Source organism: Mirounga leonina, unplaced genomic scaffold (assembly GCF_011800145.1).
Source record: "Mirounga leonina isolate KUSES-001 unplaced genomic scaffold, KU_Mleo_1.0 Mir_126, whole genome shotgun sequence".
Lineage (NCBI taxonomy): Eukaryota > Metazoa > Chordata > Mammalia > Carnivora > Phocidae > Mirounga > Mirounga leonina.
In genome coordinates, this window is record NW_023270314.1 from 21552477 (window position 1) to 21576118 (window position 23642).

Consider the following 23642-nt stretch of genomic DNA (forward strand, 5'->3'; position numbering starts at 1 on the left):
TTTCTTTCTTTCTTTCTTTCTTTCTTTCTTTCTTTCTTTCTTTCTTTTTAAGATTTTATTTATTTGACAGACGGTGAGAGAGGGAACACAAGCAGGGGGAGTGGCAGGCAGAGGGAGAAGCAGGCTCCCCTCTGAGCAAGGAGCCCGATGTGGGACTCAATCCCAGGACCCTGGGAGCCGAAGGCAGATGTGTAACTGACTGAGCCACCCAGGTGTCCCTGAGCTTTAGTTTCTTCATCTGAAAAATGCCCTGACAAAGGGTTTTGTTTGGATTAAATAAAGTAATGTGTAGGAACAATAAACCAGAGTCAAAAAAAGAATGTAGACTTTGGAATCAGACAACACCAGAGTTCTCATCTGGTTCTGTTATTTAGTGGTGGTATGACCTTGGGCAAGGTGATTAACTACTTTTGGTGAATATGAGTTGAAGTGCATAAAGCACCAGGTTCATAATTGTGCTCAGTAAACATTAGTGCTTTTTCCTTTTCTCCCAACTCCAGTCAAATAATGTAGGAATAGACTTGCCATGCATGAGTGCAGACTTATTTTGTTTTTACCCTGCCATTTTAACTATAAGGATGTTTTGTCCCCATTGTCTTGACGCCTAAGAGCATTTGTGTGGATGGTTTGTGTCTGTTTGTATGTGTGTATGTTTAAATACCATACAATAAAATGCACAGATCAGTTAATAAGTTTTGACAGTTGCATACACCCATGTAACCACATCCCCCAACAAGATAGAATATTTCCATCACAGAAGGATCCCTTATACCCATATTTTACCCCCAAATCCTAAGCAAGCATTTCCTGATTTAAATCATTGTAGTTTAGTTTTGCCTGTCCATTAACTTCATATAAATGGAATTACATTGGTTTTTTTTTTAAGATTTTATTTACTTATTTGACAGAGAGAGACACAGCAAGAGAGGGAACACAAGCAGCGGGAGTGGGAGAGGGAGAAGCAGGCTTCCCGCCGAGCGGGGAGCCCGATGTGGGGCTCGATCCCAGGACCCTGGGATCATGACCTGAGCCAAAGGCAGACGCTTAATGACTGAGCCACCCAGGCACCCCAGAATTATGTATTTTTTTAAGGGAGTTCTGCTTTCTTTTACTTACCACAGTAGTTTTGAGATCCATCCATGTTTTTGTGTATTTCAGTATATACCCAGCAAAGTCCCCTAGTCTCTCTGATAATGATCAGATCACTTGTCTCTTCCCAAACCAGTCAGAGAAAGGACACAATTACCATAATTGGTGTACCTAATTAAGGTCCACCTCCTAGGGCTCAGGATAGGGTCACTTTCTCTGATCATGTATCCTCAGAAGAAGGCAAACCCCAGAAGTTCATTCTTTTTTATTATAGCATAGTATTCTATGAACATACAGCAATTTGTTTATCTATTCTCCTGAGCCCCTAGATTTTAAACAGTTTAAAAATATTTTTTCAATTGGGAGTCATTTACTCTTGCTATACAAATTGGCAGAGGACTGGTAAGTTTACAGGAATTTTGCCACAGAGTAGGTCAGAATTTTTGGCCTCTAGCTATTGTCTTCTTTCTACTTGGCCATGGTATAAAAGGGAGAAAACGCCCTTCTGTCTCTGAGTATCCCCTATATAATATATTCTTTTTGGCCTCATGCCTGGAAAGTTGTTTATGAGTTGATGGAAGGATATATAATTTCACTGTGCTCTGGAAGGTACTTACCTTGGCAGTCAAAAAATTTATGGGGAATATGTAGTATTCTCCCTGAAAAAATTGCCAAATCTTGGCTCCCAATCATCCTCCCCTGTATCATCCTATTTCCTCACTCCCTCTCCTTGCCCCCCACTTCTGGCAGTCCCCTCTGTGCAGCTTTGAGCCACTGAGTGTCCTCAGGAGACATTCTCCCTTAAAGTTGTGCTGTTTGCCTGGATGAAATGGATAGTGTGCACAGATAGGTTGTAGGGAAGCACATATCTTGGCTCTCCTGGGATGTTAATGTCTTTGCTTTGTTCTAGTCGAGTTACATGTGAAATAGTTCCTTTCTTCTTCTGACTGCCCCAAGCCCTTCATTTCCTCTCTATACCAAATAAACCATGAAGAGTGGAAATTACTTCTCTGCTTTTAACCCTTTTCTACTAGCTTTATTCTTGCTCCTTAAGACTTTTTTTTCAGTTAATAAATTGTCTTTGTCTTGTCCCTCACCTGGAACCTTCACTTTTTGCATTGAAAAATTTGTTTCTAGGAATTTTTTGCCCCAAGAGAAAGGAGAGACTTCTACTTAGGATTGCAGGACTGGCAATGTTAGTTAAAGGTTATTTTGGGGGCACCTGGGTGGCTCAGTCGTTAAGCGTCTGCCTTCGGCTCAGGTCATGATCCCAGGGTCCTGGGATCGAGCCCCGCATCGGGCTCCCTGCTCCGCGGGAAGCCTGCTTCTCTCTCTCTCCCACTCCCCCTGCTTGTGTTCCCTCTCTCACTGTGTCTCTCTCTGTCAAATAAATAAATAAAATCTTTAAAAAAAAAAAAAAGGTTATTTTGTACAACAAAAGAGAGCCTCAGCTCAAGAAATACGATTTTGAGCTCAGTGTATCTTCCAATGGATCTTGACTCTGAATAGTAACACTCTGACCTCTCATAACCAGCCTTTGTTAACTTGAGGATAGCTTCTTTTATCCTAGAAGCAAAATGGTGAGGAAATATGGTATTTGAAGACCTGACTTAGGAAGCGGGGAGTGTTTAGAGAAAGAAGTAAGATAAAGTTGTCTCCTGTAAGGGGCTGACATGGAAGGGAGATTACGCTTGTTCTTTATGACTTGTGCAGAGAACTAAACTGGGGCCAGTGGCAGAAAGTAACCGGAAGGTATCGCCTCTTTATAATTTCCCCTGAAAAAAGGTTTGTAATATGGAGGAGAAGACTTACCTTCACTAGATGTATACAAACAGGGTCAGGACAATCATTTTTTAGAGTTAATGATGATTCAAGAACCTGATTGAGGAGGACTATGGATATAGAAGGATGAAGCTAAATGAGAAAGCTTCTGAGTCCCCTTCCAATTATGAATTCCATGATTCCTTTGTATCTTTGGTAGACTTTCCATTTTCTGCCTAGTCTTTGAACATCTGTCCCCTTAATTAGTGGAAGTATTGCATAAAGGTTAATAAAACAAGTGCTAGAGCCATATTTCCTGGCTTTGAGTCCTGCTCTGCCATGTACCAGTTGTATGACCTGAAATTATTTAATTGCTCTGTACCCCAGCTTACTTATCTATAAAATAGTGATTATAATAAAATATATATCTAATACAATTGATGTAAGATTAAATGAGATACATAAAACACTTTAGCATAGTGCCTGACACAGTGTAAGCACTCCAAAAATTTTAGCTGATATCATCTCACTCTCTGTCAGTTATTTCTACTTCTAAAGCTAGGCTTGTCTGTCTGGTCCAGATAGTCCCTCTCTTCACATACCCTTTCTGATTATCTCAGGTTGTTTTTGGCTAGGAGGACCAGTAAACTCAAAATAGCTTAAATGATAATAGGATTTATGACCTCACATATCAAGAGGTACAGAGCTAGGAGGATCCAGGTTGACTAATTCAGTCTGCCTCATAGCATCAAGGATCCAGGCTTATTTTCTCTGCTCCACCATCCTCCATGAGTTGATAGAATATTGCAATCCAGGCATCATCTGTACACAAGACTACCTTCAGCAAAAAATAACAACCATTTTTTTCCTAGTGGCTTTTTTTTTTTTTTTAAGATTTTATTTATTTATTTGACAGAGACAGCTAGAGAGGGAACACAAGCATGGGGAGCGGGAAAGGGAGAAGCAGGCTCCCAGCCGCTCAGGGAGCCCGGTGCAAGGCTCGATCCCAGGACCCTGGGATCATGACCTGAGCCAAAGGCAGACGCTTAACAACTGAGCCACCCAGGCACCCCACTTTTTTTTTTAATAGAATGAATACCCTTTCTTTGAAGCTATTCACGTCACAAAGTCCTCTCATATTTCTTTTTTTTTTTTTAAAGATTTATTTCTTTATTTGAGAGAGTGAGAATGAGAGAGAGTACATGAGAGGGGGGAGGGTGAGAGGGAGAAGCAGGCTCCCCGCTGAGCAGGGAACCCGATGCGGGACTCGATCCCGAGACTCCAGGATCATGACCTGAGCCGAAGGCAGCCGCCCAACCAACTGAGCCACCCAGGCGCCCCGTCCTCTCATATTTCACTGGTGATGACTGAGTCGCTTGTCCCTTCCTAAATCAGTCACAAAAAGGAAAGAGAATTACCATGATTGATCTAGCTAATTAGGATCCACCTTCTAGGACTCAAGAATAGGGTCACTTTCCCTGATCATGTGTCCTTTGACGAAGGCAAACACCAAAAGAAAATCTGGGCTAGATTGTTATGTGTGGAAGAAAGGGGAGTGTGTTAGAGTAACTTTTTCTCTGCTATTGCATTTTCCTTGGAGTAAGAATTACTTTATTTTACACAGCCTTTAAGAGGCTGGTAGTCTGTCAGTGGAAATGCCTGTCAAAATTCTTAAAAGTGGATGCATCATTAATCACTGTCTGTTTTCTGAGGGTTTTTAAGAATCTAAAGCTCAAGTTTTTCTGTTTCTCAGTGAATGAAGGAAACCATGTAGCTCCTTAAAACTGCAGTTGGAATATGTGACCGTATTCCACAGGTGGGGCTGTTATGAAAGACCTTTTTTTGTTTAATTTTTCCCTTAGTGCTTTGGCTGAGAAACAGTGTTTAGACACTGTGAAATTAGTCTATGTATCCAGATAGTTGAGCCTTTTCTGACTTATGTGTGAAAAGGAACTGCAAAGTTGTCATTCTGATTTGAAGAAATATTTGAAGAAGTAATTGTTGGAAAAAGAAACACCCAGCTGCTTTATATTTTTCCATGTCACCTTCCCCCTTTTTTAATTTTTTTTATTTTTTTCATTGAGATATAATTAATATATAGCTCTGTGTAAGTTTAAGGTGTACTACATAATGACTTGACATACATATGTACTGAAAATGATTACCACAGGGACGCCTGGGTGACTCAGTCAGTTAAGCGTCTGCCTTCAGCTCAGGTCATGATCCTAGGTGCCTGTGATCGGGTCCCACATTGGGCTCCCTGCTCAGCGGGGAGCCTGCTTTGTTCTCCCTCTGCCTGCCGCTCCTCCTGCTTGTGTTCTCTCTCTCTGTGTCTCTTGCTCTGACAAATAAATAAGTAAGTAGGTAAATAAATAAATAAAATTTTAAAAAAGAAAATGATTACCACAATAACTTTAGTTAGCATTCATCTCCTTATATAGCTACAAAAAATTTTTCTCCTTGGGATGAGAACTTTTAGGATCTACTCTCTTAGCAACTTTCAAATATACCATACAGCAGCATTAAGTATAGTCATCATGTTGTACATTGCATCCCCAGTACTTATTTGTCTTCTAACTAGAAGCTGGTACCTTTTTGACCACCTTCATCCAATTTCCCCTTTTGCCAGCCCTCACATTCTCTTTCTGACAGAGAAATTTGTTTGAGGGTATTTAAGCCTGAAAAAGAAAAATACTGAAGGTCTATTATGTGGTAAAAGACGTAAACTTAATTTTGTGTGACTCGACAGCAGATTTAGCATCAAGATTGAAATAGTACATAGCTTATTATAGGGAGCAACTCTGTAGTAATAAGACTATTTAAAAAATAGTGGGATGATCCCTTGCCAGGAGTTTTCTAGGAGAGGCTTGCAGGCCCCTCTGAGGAAGTTCCAGAATGGAGTTCTGATGTGGGGAGATGGTGGCGGGGGGAGGTGGAATTGCATGAAGGCATATTTAAGAACCCTTACAATTCTGATCTCTATTGATGTTTCCCAGCTAAGAGATATGGAAAAGACATGTGCTGAGTTTTATTACACTTCAAACTGAAGAGAATGGGTGCTTGATTTACCTATGGGAGAAAAAATAAATATATGTGTATATGCAGTCTCCATGTACAGCCAAAGATCCATAAAGCTCCATAGGTTATAACTCTTTTATAAAATCCTCTAGGTACTAGATCCAGTTAATTAAAAAATAGAATATTGGCCATTTTCTTGTGTAGTCAGTTTCTTCCAGTATTTGTCATCTTAAATTCAGGTGTATGACTATGATTATATGAATGACTCTGGTCTTTTAAAGGGCCTTTATCTAGCGCTATGCAAACTAAGTGTCTAGGCAGCTGCACAAGTCAGGACCAGGTGAACAAAGCAATAATTTTATAGACTATCTAATTTATGCTAGGATGAGATTACTGTGCTTCTTAAGGAGCCTTCAGGGTCTTATAGTTTAAACTGATTTGAAGGAGGATAAAATGGCTGGTGGGACAGTTTTTTTGAATCATTGCTATTTGTTTGTTTGGCTCAGTTTCTAGGGCCACATGAAATAAATATGATGTCCGGGAGGGTTTCTGGTCTTATCTTTGTAAAGGAGGGCAAGAGAAGTATTCAGGATTGAAGGACAGTCTGTAATCTATGGAAGGAAAACCTCTACAAACTTCTGTTTCTGGGTGTGTGCTTGAAGTACTGTGTTCACTTCATTACAGGATTTTCCAGGTATCCAGAGTAAGTGATAAAGGGCTGGCTACCCCTGGAGTACTGTCTCATTGGGAGGCAGTAGAGTGACTGAACCCAAATAGTGAATAACAAAGCAAAGATTCTCTTTTCCTTCAGGGAGAGACCCCGTCTTTCTGAAGGATAGCTGACTGCCAAGTTCTCTTACTTCTTCATTGCTTAAGATAAAGGAAAGAATTTAAGAGTTCATAACCATCATCTGATTTTGTTGCCTTTTGATGGGGGACACACTTAAAGTTGGTAACATTGTTGTGGTTTGTGGTAGCTGTGGAAGTTCTCCCTTGGGAAAGGAGAGTGGTCCTCTCTGGTGGTGAATAGAGCTTTATAATATACTTTACTTCTTTCTGGAGAGAGTCTGGTGCTCAAGCTGAAAATGTAAGCAAATTTCTGTAGGAAATGAGGGAGGGCAAATAAAGTGCTAAGAGGACTCATACTACATTGCTTTAGAACTGGATCCTGGTGAATCTCAAAATAATTACCAAGAATCCAGATATGTATGATGTAAAATGCTAGCGAATGCGAACTAATCTGTAGTGACAGAAAGCAGATCAGTGGTAGATTGGGATGGTGGAGAGGGGAGGAAGGGCTTACAAAGGAGCAGGAGGAAACTTTTGGGGTGATGAATGTGCTCACTATCTTGATTGTGATGATGGTTTCACAGGTGTGTGCATGTTTCATAATTCATCAAATTGTACATTTTAAATATATGCAATTTATTGTATGTCAGCTTTATCTCAATAAAGCTTTTATTATTTTTTTTAAAGATTTTATTTCTTTATTTAACAGAGAGAGACACAGAGAGGGAACCACAAGGGGGGAGTGGGAGAGGGAGAAGCAGGCTTCCCGCAGAGCAGGGAGCCCGATGTGGGCTCAATCCCAGGATACTGGGATCATGACCTGAGCCGAAGGCAGACGCTCAACGACTGAGCCACCCAGGCACCCCTATTATTTTTTTGTTTTTTTTTTTTAATATTTTATTTTTAAGTAATCTCTACACCCAACATGGGGCTTGAACTCACAACCCCAAGATTAAGAGTCGCACACTCCACTGACTGAGCCAGCCAGGCGCCACTACCTCAATAAAGCTTTAAAAAAAAAGAAATTAGTCAGTCAGTCAATCCTGGGTCAGCATTTATCCAGGGACCCTTCCGTACGTTACAGGGTGGCTGCTGCAGACTAGTGTGTGAAATGCAAGTCTTGTGTATATGTGAAGTATGGATAAATAAACTCCCGTTTAATGCATTTGATGTTTCTTTAGGAGTCCGTAGAGGCTACTGTATTATTTTGAAGAAGATGTCTAACAGTAACACTACTCAAGAGACCCTGGAAATAATGAAAGAATCAGAAAAAAAACTGGTGGAAGAATCTGTAAATAAAAACAAGTTTATATCTAAGACTCCAAGTAAGGAAGAAACTGAGAAAGAGAGCGAAGATACTGGTTTGCGTCAGGAGGCACAGGTAAGGATTAGAAGTGCATCATATGCACACTCATTATACCTGAATAGAAAGGTCATCATAATTGGCATTGGGAATCTGTAAGAAGCCAGTCACTTGATTCTCCCTAAAAGCCCAATTTTCAGCTTTCAAGAACTATCTCCTTCCCTTTTTGTCATAGAGTCCCTAGTGAAGTTTAGAGAAGATAGTAATTTCCTAATCCATTTGGACCTTGCTACATTTGATATTTTTTAACTATCAAAAAATGAACTGTATACAAACACATATTTAACAAGTCATAATATGGCTCATACAATAAATTCTTAAAACTTCAGCTGCCTGGCTTTACACATGGTGTTAAATTCATATCCTGGTTGTGTTAAAACAGCATTTTCTGGGTCAGAAATAATCTCTGAACTTGCCACTTGGTAAGTGAGTGAGAGGAATTTCACTCTTTGGTTGCCATGTTGTTTTCCATCCAAATTCATAGTGCAGTGCAGATATGATGGCAGTAGGTAGCTTCCTCCAGGGCTCCTATTTGGTACCCAGGCAGCTCATACTCTGAGCCTCCTCTGGTTTACCTGTTCCGGTCCTTCTCTTCTCTGTGGTCACTGCTAGTGTCCTCTGTTACCCAGACCCAAATTATGTAAATCCTTTCCTTCATGCCCAAGGGTTAGACTGGTCATTCTTACATGCTTAGGAGATAGACTAACCATAGTAAGTTAGTTTAAAAAGCAGTGGCGGCAACATTTTTTTTTTTTTAAGATTTTATTTATTTGACAGAGAGACACAGCGAGAGAGGGAACACAAGTGAGGGGAGTGGGAGAGGGAGAAGCAGGCTTCCTGTGGAGCAGGGAGCCTGATGCGGGACTCGATCCCAGGACCCTGGGATCATGACCTGAGCTGAAGGCAGACGCTTAACGACTGAGCCACCCAGGCGCCCCGGCGGCAACATTTTTGAGGGTTTAGAAAGTTGAAGCATCATTTCTCCTGACAGCCCAATTCATCTAGGCCTTTTCTTCTTAAAAGATTAAAACAGCAACAACATAAAGGGACAAATTAAAATCAGACAGCTCTCTGAAATATTTTGTTCTCTGTCTGCCTGCTTTTCTACTGTCTTTCCTCTTACAATTTGCGAGATCTCTATACTGGCTGCTTTTCTTTCCATTATCCTTTGCATGTGAGTTGTCATTCCTCGCCCCTCCTTCTAGAGTTTGTAGAGACAATCTGCCACTGTTCCAACTGTACTTCCAGCCTCGACTGATACCAATAATGAATTTTAAATCCTCAGGACACATTAAGTGATGAATGTTTAATTATGTGCTGTCATGTTATCTGGAAGATGATAATTAAATGAACTTTTGGGTCCAAGTTGTTCTCAGGAGACTATTTGAAGTGGTGTTCTAAACTCCTGTTGGGTGTGTACTCCTTGAAGATAAGCAGAAAAGACAGGATGTATATAGGTGTTATACACCTTATGGACACTCAGTTCAAGAGTGTCTTCATCTGTATATACAAATAGGTCGTGTGGGAGGTTGGAAGGGGAGCCTGCCTCTGACTTTTTGAGGCTTCTAGAGCAGGGGGAGCTGCTGCTGCCATCTACTGGAGCTCCCGCTCCTACAAAGTCTTTAGTTTTGTCCCACCCTTCAGAATCCCTCTCCGCTCCACTGTTTCCCAACAGATCATGTGCCCCCTCAACAACACTAAACATTCTGCTCTTTCTCCTACCTTCCTCCTCCCGCCCGCCACTCATACCCTGGACGTCTCCCCAGGGATCTTACTGATGCTGTCAAGGGAGGGCCTGTTATGAATTGGAGCTGGAAAGTTTGCAGAAAGGGGACTTTCCTTACTTACACTGTGTGAGACATATTCTTAGAATCAGCAATTGGAACTCAGAACATCTTTCACATGGAAACAGTACTATAAAAGGCAGGTTCTGAGATTCAGTTTAGAATGGGCAAATTAACCCTGACCTACTGAACTTAGCGGGGGTCCTTCAACCAACCCATACCAATTGGGTATGACCTCCTAGCTCGGCTGTCTGCCTTTAAACTTGTGATCCTTTTGGATTCATCTGCCATACTGCTTTAGAAATATGGCCATGAAATAAAGATCTGATTATGTTCATTCTCTTCAAACATGCTGTGTGTCTCATTGTCCTAGGCTAAGACCCAGATTTGTCAGCATGACATATTGTGACCTAATCCCTTGCCTGGCAGCCATCCGCCTCTGGCATCCTGTGCCTCAGCATTATCTGATTCCTTGGTCCTTGTTACAAATAAGAGCTGAAAAGTTTGGAGAAAGCATGCTTTTGTACATGCTTTCTCTGCCTAGAGTGCCTTCCTTGGTATTTTTTCCTTGGCTTCCCCCAACCCCTGAACCTCCCTTGTCAAATCTGCCTGATACCTGTTTATCCTTCAAAACTCAGTTCAGATGTGTCTTCCTCTAGGAAGCCTTCCTTGACAACCTTACTCATCACCCATTGCAGGTCTACCCCGTATAATTCTTCGAGTAATGTCTGTCTCTGTCTCCACAGAATTATAAGCTCATTGAGGCCCAGGATTAGGTCAGTTTGGGCTCACCATTGTATCTCGAAAGCCCGATGCAGTTCTTTTTTTTTTTTTTTTTTTATTCTTATGTTAATCCCCATACATTACATCATTAGTTTTAGATGAAGTGTTCCATGATTCATTGTTTGTGCATAACACCCAGTGCTCCATGCAGAATGTGCCCTCCTCAATACCCACCACCAGGCTAACCCATCCTCCCACCCCCCTCCCCTCTAGAACCCTGTTTGTTTTTCAGAGTCCATCGTCTCTCATGGTTCGTCCACCCCTCCGATTTCCCCCGCTTCATTCTTCCCCTCCTGCAACCTTCTTTTTTTTTTTTCTTAACATATATTGCATTGTTTGTTTCAGAGGTACAGATCTGAGATTCAACAGTCTTGCACAATTCACAGCGCTCCCCAGAGCACATATCCTCCCCAGTGTCTATAGCCCGATGCAGTTCTTTGCAGACACTCAGTGTCTGTGAACGTGTGGGTTTGTGAGTCGCAGGTCTGGGTTAGACACGGGTGCTGTGTGTGCCTGTAGCACCGCGCGGCTGCTTCTGTACTGCGCTTAACATACCGTATGGTAGTCGTCTGTTTGGCTGTCTTCTCCAACAGCGTCATGAGTCCCTTTTGGACAAGGTGTTTTTTAATCTCTGTATTCTCCAGTAGGTAGCATGGGGCCTGGTACATATTAGACTTTCAATATGTGTTTGACTATTACATGAAAGCTATCCATTCTGGGAAATAAGCAGATTCATAAATTGCTTATAGGGCTATAAATTGGTGTAACGTCTTTGAAGGGCAATTTGGCAATAATTTTATTAAAAATTAAATTTAAAAAAAATTTTTAATGGACTACAGATAAACTGTATTTGTAGATATACTTAATGATATGGTCATTGAGGCATTGTTTATACTAACAAAAGATCAGACACATCCTAAATGATGGAGTTTAAGGGACTGGTAAAATAAATTATAGTACAGCCACAGAGTAGAATACCATATTAGACATTAAGAAAAATGGTAGATCTTCTGTAGAATAATATCCATGGAAAAAAAGTTTAAAGGCAAGGTGTGTACAATATACATCTATTTGGGTTTGTTTGGGGTTTTTTTAAGATTTATTTATTTGAGAGAGAGAGAGAGCACAAGCAGCGGGGAGGAGCAGACTCCCCACTGAGCAGAGAACCCGACTTGGGGCTCGATCCCAGGACTCTGGGATCACGACCTGAGCCGAAGGCAGATGCTTAACCGACTGAGCCACCCAGGCACCCACGTCTGTTTGGTTTTTAAAAAAAAAAGACAAACCTGTATATACATATGTACAATAAGCTTATATATATTCATAAAAGATCTATGGAAAGATTATAAGAAAGTCAGTACTACTTGATCCTCTAGGAGAGAACCAGGTAGCTGGGGGACAGATATGAAAGGAGACTTACTGTTGTATGTACCCCCATTACACCTCCTGAATATTTGTGTTCTGTGTATGTTACTACCTTTTTGAAAAAACAGTGACAAATACTGTTTCATATTCCCAGACTCTGGCTCTTCCTTACTGTAACATCTCTTACATTGACCAGATTCATCGTCATTTCTCACTCTTTCCATCCACCTTTCCAGTTCTCCATTTTGCATTGTGGCGATGTTGTTTGGTAACTAGTGAAGAGGACAAAGGAAAGAGAAATCCTCACCTACTCAGGACCATGCTGGTACTCTGCTTCTGTCTTGTTTCCCCTTCCCCACCCACCAACCTCAGTTCTCTCCCCACCCCAGCGGACAGTGAGTTCCATTCCAGACACCTGAGAAGCCCCAGGTGCTTCCTCCCATACAAAACCCTACTGTACTTCTTCCCCAAAGCCCCCATTTTGACTTCTCAGCTGTTCAGAAATCCTATCAATGAATTAGTCGTTTCTTCCCTCATCTTACCACAGGCCTTCATTCTTCATCTTCTTCAGCTTCTATTCTGCTCCTTACCCTCTCTTTTTACCCTCCCCTCGCTCTAGAAGTCTTGTCCATATCTTCCACGCTCCCTTATTTTTATCCTGTCCCAGACAGGCTATAAGAGCCACCACCAGGAGCTTAGAACTGGGAGATTTCTCATCTTCAGGGAAGGAGGCAATTGGCAAGAAGAGTCTTGTTTGCATATCAGCAGCCATGGGGACAGGTGCTTTGGGTCTCTCAAGTTAGAACTCTGAACATGTTATCCTATAAAGATGTTATTATAAGTGATGATTAAGGGCCATATTGCCTGTACATTATGGGTTAAATAGGTTCCTGTGATCATGCTTGGGTAAAAACACTCTGTCATGCTATGGTAGTGACATTTCCAGAAGCCGCCTAATCAGGAGAGGATTCCATGGTTTATCCAAAAGTAATTTTTATTAACCTATGAAGTAGGCCAACCAGTCAGTGTCTTCCTATTCATTTCCTTCATGGTAAGTGATGATTTGTATGTAGGTGGTCTGTGGTCCCTTCCGTGTCACAGTTACTAGAGTTGTAGCAAAGGGGAGACAACCACACCAAGTGGTTCTCATCATAGTTTATCTGTTGTAATGGTTTTACAGTTAGTGCTTTTTCTTTGTAAACTTGTATTGTTTTTAACCTAAATGTTGATTTTCTACACCTTTAATATTTTCTAATCCCCTTCTAACAGAGGCGGACATCCAGCCATGGTCATGCCAGGAAAAGAGCCAAGGTGAGAGCCCTTTCTATATACAGTAGTCCCCCACACTTATCTGAGGTTTCGCTTTCCACAGTTTCACTTACTTCTAGTCAGCCACAGTCCAGGAGCGGATGATCCTCCTTTTGACATATCGTCAGGTCAGTAGTAGCCTAACAACGCTACTTCACAGTGCCTACATCGTTCACCTCACTTCACCTCATCACGTAGGCATTTTATCATCTCACATCATCCCAAGAAGAAAAGTGAGTACAGTGCATTAAGATATTTTGAGAGAGAGAGACCACATTTATATAAGTTTTATTACAGTATTATTAACTGTTCTATTTTATTGTTGTTGTTACTGTTGTTAATCTCTTACTGTGCCTAATTTATAAATTAAACTTTATCTTAGGTATGTATGTATAGGAAAAAACATAGTATATATAGGGTTTGGTACTATCCATAGTTTAAGGCATGGCATCTACTGGGGGTCCTGGAAAGTATCCCAGGGGATAAGGGGGGACTACTATACCTTCTTTTCTACTGTTATTAGTAATATGTTTCACAAATGGACTTATCACTAATATCTAATTTATTTGGATTATATACAAGCAAAGCTTTTCTGCCTGCCCTTCATGCTCTAATTGTGAATGTACGCACACACACACATTTCCTATTAGAAGGTTTCGCTGTATTTTTCTCTACTGTCTCTAGTTCAGTCACAGTCTATTTCTGATACCCAGCCAGAGCCTCTCACAAAGCCTGAGCAAATTGGTACTGGTTCTGCTGTAAAGCCAGATTCTCTGTTCACTTCTGGTTTCTCTAGGAGTACTATATGAGTGTTCTCTTTTCCTCCAACATTTTTTTCTCATTTATCCTTTAGGAATTTATCCTTTATAAATCCTGCCCCATTAGTAGAAATGACTCAACACTTTTGGACATCCTAAAAATAAAGCCTTTTTTGGTGGTGGTGGGGTTACTTTTTAGGTTGGGGCAGGGAGGAGGAGGAGGATTTTGTTTTTAATCATTTTATGATAAAATTAGCACATCGCAGATTATTTTAAGCAGTGTTATCAGGGAGGACTACATGTGTTAGTGTGTGATGGTTTTTTAATTTTAGTTAGGGGAACAGTAAAATATTAAACCTTTCTTGCAGTGAGAACGGTAGTCACCAGAGTAATTATCAAGGGTGTCTACCCCATTCTCCCCCAAAAGACAATGGCAGAATTTGGGGGTGGCTCAGCCAGTATATGGCCTGGGTTTGAAGAAGACCACAACATCAAATAAATTGACTCTGTGTCTTGCCTGACATGGCCTAATCCTCAGTGAGGGGTTGATGTTAAAGTTCACAACAGAGGGTGTTCACTTCTATTTCACTCCCACCCAAACTTTTTGAGATAATAGACAGTTATTGTGTCCATTTTACAGATGAGGCGACTTGGGTTTATTTATTTATTTATTTATTTTCTTTTTTTTTTTTTTTAAGATTTTATTTATTTGAGAGAGAGAGACTGAGAGAGAGAGAGAGAATGAGAGGGGGGAGGGTCGGGAGGATCAGAGGGAGAAGCAGACTCCCCGCCAAGCAGGGAGCCCGATGCGGGACTCGATCCAGGGACTCCAGGATCATGACCTGAGCCGAAGGCAGTCGCTTAACCGACTGAGCCACCCAGGCGCCCGCGACTTGGGTTTATAGAGACAGAGTGAACTTGACATGATATTCACTAGTAAGTGGCAGGGCTCTGCAGGAAGTCAGTTCTTCAGACTTGCAAGTTCTTTTCACTATACTGCACGACCAGGAACACATGCCATGTTTTATGCTGTTGTATTCATGGCAAATCTTGATTTTATTATAAGAACTCTTAGTAAATGTTTATAGGTAGATTTCTATAATTTTTGGCTTTGGGGATCCCTAGGAGAGCAATGATTTACAAAGTGGATTTCAGATTTTTTTGGTATTCTCCAGCCAGCAAAAGTAAACCAAGTGTATTAGCTTCTTACCACATTAAATCCCAAATGTTAGGAAGTTTTCTTTCTCTTTGCTCTTTTCTTAGACACTTCTTTCCACACTCTTGCCACCTCAGGTTTAGAGTCATTTAGCATTTATTGTCTGCTGTGCTCCAGGCACTATTTATGCTATGTACGTTTATATACTTTTTGTCACCTAATTCTCAGAAGTCATCCTTTTAAGTGTTTTTGTCCCCATTTTACTGAGGAAAAACAGACCCAGAGAGGTCAGGTAATTTGCTCAGGGTCTCTCATAGCTCATGAGCACAAAAGCAGGAGTTGAAGCTAGGACTTCTCATGCTTAAATCCAGTGTCTACTAAGCTCTGCAACTGTGAATTTTCAGTAAACTTCTGGGTCTGAAATTGGAACATGGGCTAGAGAAAGGGGGAAGAGCTAAGTGAAGTGGTTTTCCTATCATCTGTTCAAAGTAGCCATTTTGTTTTTATGTTTATTAATGTAAGTAGGGAAATTATCTTTGAAGGAAATAAGGAACTGGTGAGTAAGTCCTCTTTGGGGGAAAAAAAAGAACAACACAAAAACCCTACTTAATGGAAGCAGCAACTAACAGAGCCAAAGAGGATACCCTTCATTCAGTGAAAAGCAGCTTTCTGAATGTCCACCAAGGGAATGTATATATTTGGGTTTTTTTTTTTTCCAGTCTAATTCCAAGCTGAAGTTGGTGCGCAGCCTGGCAGTGTGTGAGGAGTCCTCTGCCCCATTTGCTGATGGGCCACTAGAAACCCAGGTAGGTCCTTTATCAGAGTAGTATAACCTTTGAGTTTGGCAGTTGTTTGGTAAACTGTAGTGTAACAATCACAGCATCAACATTAGACTTGGAAATCGGGGTAGAAGGAACTTCAGAACAAGTGGTTGCAGTAAAGCAGGGCATGGTGAAAGCATGAAGTATAGGCCTTCACACCTGGACCACCCGGGATGATGCAGACAAGGAGATCCTGGGGCTGAATCTTGTTTTCCCACCCACACTTCCCTCTGGCGGTTAGAACCATTTCCATCCAGTTCCTATGCCAAGAACAGCCAGTGTAACTTGAGCTCTCCATATAGTGGTTGTGATTGTTGGCAGAAAAGGCTTGGCCTTCTACCCTTTTGGTAGAACAAAAGCTTAAACAATTTAATTAACAAAATACTCTCTTCTTGGGGCATCTGGGTGGCTCAGTCTTTAATCATCTGCCTTCGGCTCAGGTCATGATCCCAGGGTCCTGGGATCGAGCCCTGTGTCGGCCTCCCTGCTCCACGGGAAGCCTGCTTCTCCCTCTCCCACTCCGCCTGCTTGTGTTCCCTCTCTTGCTTTGTCTCTCTCTGTCAAATAAAATCTTTAAAAAAAAATACTCTCTTCTGTAAGAGAATGCTGCCACCCAAGATTTCCCTTCTTTGAGATTTCAAGGGAGAGTAAAATCCTGTGGGAGAATTAAAATCCCATTTCCCCTTTGATTGTGTTCCTCTTTCCCCTTATCCAAGGATATAATTCAGTTGCACATCAGTTGCCCCTCTGACAAGGAGGAAGAAAAATCCACAAAGGATGTCTCTGAAAAGGAAGACAAGGACAAAAACAAAGAAAAGGTCCCAAGGAAGATGCTTTCTAGAGGTGAGAACTTTCCCCACCTCTCGTGTGTCCTGGGGTCTGGCTCTGCAGTGCCCTTTCCTTCCATCGTGGAGCCTGGCACCCACTGACCGTACTGGATCGACAGTTTCTAGTGTGCTGCTGACTTTATGGTTGCTTGGGGAGGTGTCTGACTAGGTTACGTTCTTTGATGCTTTAGCTAATCCTGCCTTAGAGGCTCACATGCTGCAGAGAGCTATTCCGTTAACATTGGCACTACCTATAAGAGGACATTGTAGTTAATGCTGATTTTATTTCTGCTCTGGAATAAGTAGTGACTTGAGTCACCACTAGTAGCAGATCCTCCATATACCATTTATATTTTGGTTTTGGGATGCTGGGAGTGATTTTTTAAAATCAGATTTGCATCTAATTATTAAGTTCTCCTTGGTTTTAAACTCTTGGGCTGGTAGCAAAAAGACCTGGTCCATAAAAATTATAGTTGAGAGGAAAAAAGGCAACCTTGGGATTAAGATTTTATAAATCAATAATAAATGGTTAACATTTGAACCTGTTTGCTGAGATTCTCGAAAATGCAGTTCTGACTGCTCTTACCTGGAATTTATTTTCCTTAACTTGAATAAAATCTGCTTTGCTTTGGTCAGGACATTCAGCAAATAATTATGGTAAGGTAGCTTCTCAGTGTAATACAGCACTATGACCCAGATTCTACCTTCCATCACTGTCATGGGGAGTCTGGCAGGGGAAAGGGACCTGGCAAATCAAGTGTCATTCTGGTTTTTAAGCTAAAACCCCTGAAGTTTGATTTTACTTTGCTGTGATCTCTCCTGATTGGGTTGTGGGTTTCTGCTTGGGATTAGATTTCACACAAGGCAGTTTCATTTATTTTAAATTTCTTTTGTTGTGTTGGTTCTAGACTCCAGCCAAGAATATACAGACTCCACTGGAATAGACCTACATGAATTTCTTGTAAATACACTGAAAAAGAACCCAAGGTAAAAACATTATTTGATGGAAGGGGGATAGTAGGACCCAGCAGGATACCTAAAAGGACAAGTAGTTTCTCAGGATTTTTCCATTATTCAAATCTATGATGCTCACCCCCGACCACCATTTCCCTCTGTGAGGGATTCAGAGTACTTTCTTGTTGGGGTGTCTGCTTTCAGAAGAGCTGAGAAAAATCTGTGGAAGGAGAATGCAGAGACAAAGAAATATGAAGTCTTGGGAGTACCATTTAAAAGCATAGAGGGAAAAATAATTGTTATATACATAAGCTAAATCATAATTTTTTAAAAATTGTATAAATAACCAGATGGAATGTAGACTACTGATTAGATTTATTATAAGTATAAAGTATGTGTTTAAATGAATATGGCTGCCAACAGAATTAGGTTTCTGATAAGGAAAACAAAGTACATGATTAGGAGCTAATCCTGCCTTAGAGGCAAAATGTATACTTGATTGTTTTTCTTTTTTAAAGTAATACAAAATATATACTTGATTGTTTTTCTTTTTTAAAGTAATGTAAGACAGGCCAGCGAGGCTCAGCAGCCTTTTGTGTTTTTGTCCGCTATTGGGGTTTGGATCTATCCCCCTCTTCAGCTTCTGTAGTGTGCAGGTTTCAATGCTTTTAATGTCTATGGGAGGGCTGCTTTTTGTTTTGTTTTGTTTAATCTTTTTTTAAACAGGGACAGAATGATGCTGCTAAAATTAGAACAGGAGATTCTGGAATTTATTAATGACAACAAGTAAGTTACTTGAATGAAATACACGTTTAGAGGTGGGAGGGGGCACTGAAAAGAAATTCAGGTACAATTTTAGGATATTCCTCTTATTTCCCTTAAAGTCTGAATTTTGAAGTAGTTACTCACTGGGAACCAAAAGGAGTTGAGAAATGATCAGAATGTATTAAAAAGTGTATGTGACCAAGTGAGGTTTTTAAGTTATTGCATAGACTGGAGTTGAAAAGAATTGATATCTTTTTAGCAGCTAGCCCTTGTCCCATATTTAGTTATTCTTAAATTTCTCCCTTTTTTCTTTATAGAATATCATCCAGGTGGGGGAGACCTAGAGCTTAAGGAATAGTCTTAAATGAGGGTAGTGCATCAGAGCGATCTACAAAATGCTATAGATAAAGAAGCTGAGAGAACCTTTTTGGTTCCCATTTGAGTAAGGATCTATCTTCCTTATAACATGTCTGTTTCTCCTAAGAAATTCTCCACTTTAGACACTTACAAGAAAAATTACAATTGGCAATTATTGCTGTTGTTTGTCCTTATTTCATTTTTTCCCCTGCTTTCCCTTCAGTAACCAGTTCAAAAAGTTCCCTCAGATGACCTCATATCACCGGATGCTATTACACCGGGTAGCTGCCTATTTTGGGATGGACCACAATGTTGATCAAACTGGAAAAGCTGTCATCATCAACAAAACCAGTAACACGAGAATGTAAGGGAGGAGATCACAGATTGGGAGACTTCCCTGGGATAGCCTATGGGGTGAAGAGGAAGGTATAGAATCAAGATACCCCTTTCCGGGGAGGAGACAGTAATGGAGGGTTATGTTATCAATTCCTATGCTTCGTGAGGACTTGGAGATAGATTTTAGAGGCACTGGTGTTTTGTGAAGACTAGCCCCTGGCGTCTCTTCACCTTTACTGATGGGACAGGTATAACTGACAGAAGAAGACAACTTATATGTATATGTATAAAGAATAGACCTTGAGGATTTCATTGTGACTTTTTGGATGCCTGACTCCAGAAATCCCCTGAAGGGAAATTGTGGAATTTAAGAGTGCTATATTAGGTCTGCTTCCTAACAAAAGCGTCTTTTTCCTTCCTTCCTTCTACGTTTCTCTCCCAACCCCAGCCCTGAACAGAGATTCTCAGAACACATAAAGGATGAGAAGAATACAGAATTTCAACAGAGATTCATTCTCAAGAGAGATGATGCCAGTATGGACCGAGATGATAACCAGGTGAAGAATGGAAAGGGGTGGGCTTATACAGAGAGATTGCAGTAAGAGAAACTGGGAGGGGAGAAGAATTTTTGTGGGATAAAGAAAATGTAAAACATCTTAGTATGGAAAATTGCATTGAGTTATACTGAGTTGGCTTTGGCTTAATGTTGAGGACTGACTACACTTGTTGAACTGAATGCTGCCCTCCTAGCCCCAGAGAGACATGGTGCTGAGTTTTGCTGGGTTTTCTCATTTGGCCTAGAACTCCCTGGTTCTGCCACTGACTTCTAACTCATGTCATTTTGGGACAAAGCAAGGTCCCTCCCTGCTTCAGCCTTGATTCAGCTGACGGCTTCATTCTTTTTTTCTTTAATAGTTAGGAATTTCTTTGGGAACCACCAAAAGCTACTTTATCCCACTTCTGTCTTATCCTAGCTCAGGGCTAGCCTTGGACTGGCAAAGTTGTGATGTAATATACCCACTTATAAAGATGTTTCTGATCCCTTTCTGCAAACTCCTTGTTCTTTTCCCAACTCCTTCTACCAAGGTGAGTGAGTTAATTTGACATTTGATGCTGGGAGTCTCAGGCAGTATCCCCTTTTTAATCCATTCCTGTGGGAATAAGAAGTGAACAATCTGCCCCATCCCTTCACTCATGGGCCTGGCTGTTGCCCTGACTTCTAGCCTGCCCTTCAGATAGTAAGGTTTTTTTTAGGGATTAGTTTTCCCAGCCAAATACAGGGTTTAGATCCAGCCAGCTTCTGCTTGACCTCCAAAGGAGGTTAGGTAGAGAACCAGGATTAAGGTTTGAAGAACATGGTTGGGTAGAGCCAATATTAGTCTTGCTAATTAATGATAACTGTAATAATATCTTACCTCTAGAGTCAAAATTAGTTTTCTTGGGATATTGTATGGTCTTGAGACCAGGACTTTTCCTGCTTGCTACTTGAGTATTTGAGGGAGTCCTTTTGAGAAAAATGCCATTACCTTTTGTGGACAAACCACGCTGGGTCTGATTGAAAACAAACATACAAAAGACAAAATTTAAAAAACAAGAAAGAGCCTTTCCATCCTGATGCCCTTCTCTCCATTTTCCCAAAACCCTTTTTCTGTGGATCAGGAATTATTCAGGCCTAGAGACACATTGGGGCGGAGTGGAATCTGTCCATATTATGAACTTTTCATCTCTCAGCTTCAGGCTCGATCCATAGTAGGGTAGGCTTTATGCATTTTCTGTCTATGATATTAATAATAAATACAGTAATTGTTATTTCTGTTGAGTGTTTTCCCTGAACTAGACTCTGTTCTAAACACATTATGTGCATTATCTCTTTTAATCGTCTCCACAACCCAGTGTAGGTAGGGTTATTAGCTCCACTTTAAATATAAGAAAACTGAGGCTAAGAGGTGTTAAGTTACTTGCCTGAAATAACATTACTCAGAAGTGGAGAGCTGAGATTCTGCCTGGGACCTCAAAGCCCATTATGCTCTTGCTACTCTGTCACTGGCTCACTAGTGTTAGGGGCACTTGAGGTCCTACATCTTCTTGGAATGGGATTTATAAATGGACATTTAGTAGGATTTAGGTTCTTAAGTCTAGTGAGAATTAAATCTAGTCAAAAGTTGATACTCCTAAAGTTATGCCTGCCTCTGGTGAGGGTCAGGAAGAGCAGCTTAGAGCAGCGGCCTCCGTGGCTGCTTCCTCAGAAGCTTTCAGAGCCTCTGGGTTGAAGGTCAGAATCTTTCATACCTGATGACATTCATTTGATGGGCTATCTCCCTCAGAGCATCTTGCCTTCAAGAGCAGTATGGAAAAGGACACTGTGTACACCCTACCCGGGACAGTGCTCACAACTCACAGGCCAAGAGAGAAAAACCATGATGGAGAGTGGGGCGGTAGGCTAGCCAGAGGTGGTGATCTGCCCAGCTGTCCCTCATCACCTCTCTGTAGTTTTCAGAGAATTTAAGGTTCTCTATCCTGCATTTCCTTCTTTTCCCTTTCTATCACTCTCTCTCTCTCCTCCTTCCACCATACCTTAATTTGTCTCTTCCTTTCCCTGTCCATCCTTCCTTCTGTTCTATTCTCCTTTTCTTTCTCTTTCCCTCTTTGTGTTGCTCTGTTCTCTTTCTTCTCTATCTCTGTAATTTCTATCTCTTTCCCTCCCTCCAAAGGCTGAAGTTAAGATGAGAAACAGTGCTTAAGCTTTTAGGTTAGCTTCACTTGGATTTCATTCCCAAGGCCCTCTTTGCTGAGCTGTGTGTGACTTGGGTCTTCAGGCCATAGCATTAGTGAGTAAAGAAGGGGTAATATCAGGTGCTAGTTCGGTAAAACTCTTCTCTACATTCAGCTCTGCTAAATACTTGTTTCTTCTCCCTCTCTAGCTTCCTCCTATCCCTTTCTTTCCCTCCAAAGCAATGTTGTTTATTCCCTGGGCTATTCTCTTGATCCTTAGTATCTGATTACTATAAGGAAGCAACCCAATCCTTATAAATAGTTGTTCTTGACACACTGGGTGGGGGTGGGGAGATAAAGAGGTTCCAATCATCCAGAAAACCTGATCTCCCAAACTGCATGGTCAGATGTACCCAGTGAAACCTGTCCGACACTGGAAATTTTATTTCTTTTTTTTTTTTCCATTTTTTTGATGGCAACTATAAACTCTCCCGGTTTCTCTTCCTTGCTGGTGTGCAGTGAGCTTGCAGTACGAGGAGAACTTAACTAGCTTAATTCTGCTCATCGATCTAGATCAGAGTTCCATTGCAGGATGGAAGGAGGAGCAAGTCAATAGAAGAGAGAGAGGAGGAATATCAAAGGGTCCGAGAGAGAATATTTGCCCGAGAGGTAAGTGTAGCTTCTGAGAGTTGTCAGCCCATAGCTTTTAGCTCTTAATCTTTGGAACTGTGATTGGAATGAACCCTCCATAAATGTTTTGTTGTTGTCTTTTTTTTTAACCAACATCAGCCAGCCCCAGTTTGGTCTCTCAAATTAAATGTGGCTAACTGGGAAGCTGCAGATTTTTATTTGTATTATTTTTAATACATTTTGCTATATGGCATACAAAGAGAACAAATGGAATGGCTGAATTTGGTAGATATGATTAGACTGAAAATAGAAATGGTTTTGGCAGGGCTTATGGAAGGGCCCTGACTCTTGCCTGTCAATCCCTTTTCCCCTTTACCCTCTTTCACTTCCACTATCCATTTTAGGCATCTTTGCTTCTCAGTGGAAGACTTAGTGTCCACACAGCCTATATACATCCATCTTGTTTGGCCAGCCTCATTTTTAGGATATGTTGGTGGTTGTTAGAGCATAGGTCTGGCATCCATTCTCTGAGATCCACATTCCACATGCACAGAGGGTACCACTTACTATTCCCTCCAGTCTCTATCTGAACAGGAAGTCTCTTTCTTCCTATATTTCCTGCCTTGCTTCTTAGAATAGGATGGAGTCTGTGGGCCAAACGGAAACATGATCATTTTAGGCAACTTTATTCTTAAGAATTGTGGGCCATATTAAATATACTTGGTACCCCTGTATTTGGTGGCCTTTGCCTAACAAGACTAAAGAGAAGTATAGCAGAAATTCAGGAAAGGCTGTAGATAAGCAAGAGAGGAACAGATCTCCAGAAAAACGTAGGATCTGGGTAGCAGCACTATCTTACAGTCAAATTAACAAAGGAAAAAGAGCCAGCCTCCCTTTGTAGTCAAAAGATGGCCAGTTCTAATCAGTATACTTTGATGAACACTACTCTCCTCTCATTTCCCCACTCTCCCCTCCATCAGCAAGACAAAAAATACATTTCTCTTTCCATCATCACCTAGTTCAGAAAAATATTTTCTCTGACTTCAAGATAACTGAACTCCTCTAT

At 41.0% G+C, this 23642-nt stretch overlaps 1 protein-coding gene across 12 annotated transcripts in view; it reads left to right on the top strand.

The window, feature by feature from the left end:
• Positions 1-23642, top strand: part of R3HDM2 (R3H domain containing 2) — a 160049-nt gene that overhangs the window by 106785 nt on the left and 29622 nt on the right. For 7 of the 12 annotated variants that reach the window (XM_035002322.1, XM_035002312.1, XM_035002314.1 and 4 more), the window contains 9 exons: positions 7839-8038; positions 13222-13263; positions 15894-15980; positions 16712-16838; positions 17731-17809; positions 18503-18562; positions 19122-19262; positions 19683-19791; positions 22520-22615. In XM_035002322.1, the coding sequence (XP_034858213.1) occupies positions 7874-8038; positions 13222-13263; positions 15894-15980; positions 16712-16838; positions 17731-17809; positions 18503-18562; positions 19122-19262; positions 19683-19791; positions 22520-22615 (906 nt within the window). In that variant the 5' untranslated portion in view covers positions 7839-7873. The remainder of the gene's footprint in view (positions 1-7838; positions 8039-13221; positions 13264-15893; positions 15981-16711; positions 16839-17730; positions 17810-18502; positions 18563-19121; positions 19263-19682; positions 19792-22519; positions 22616-23642) is intronic. The other 5 variants (XM_035002316.1, XM_035002321.1, XM_035002318.1 and 2 more) reach the window with 2 other exon arrangements.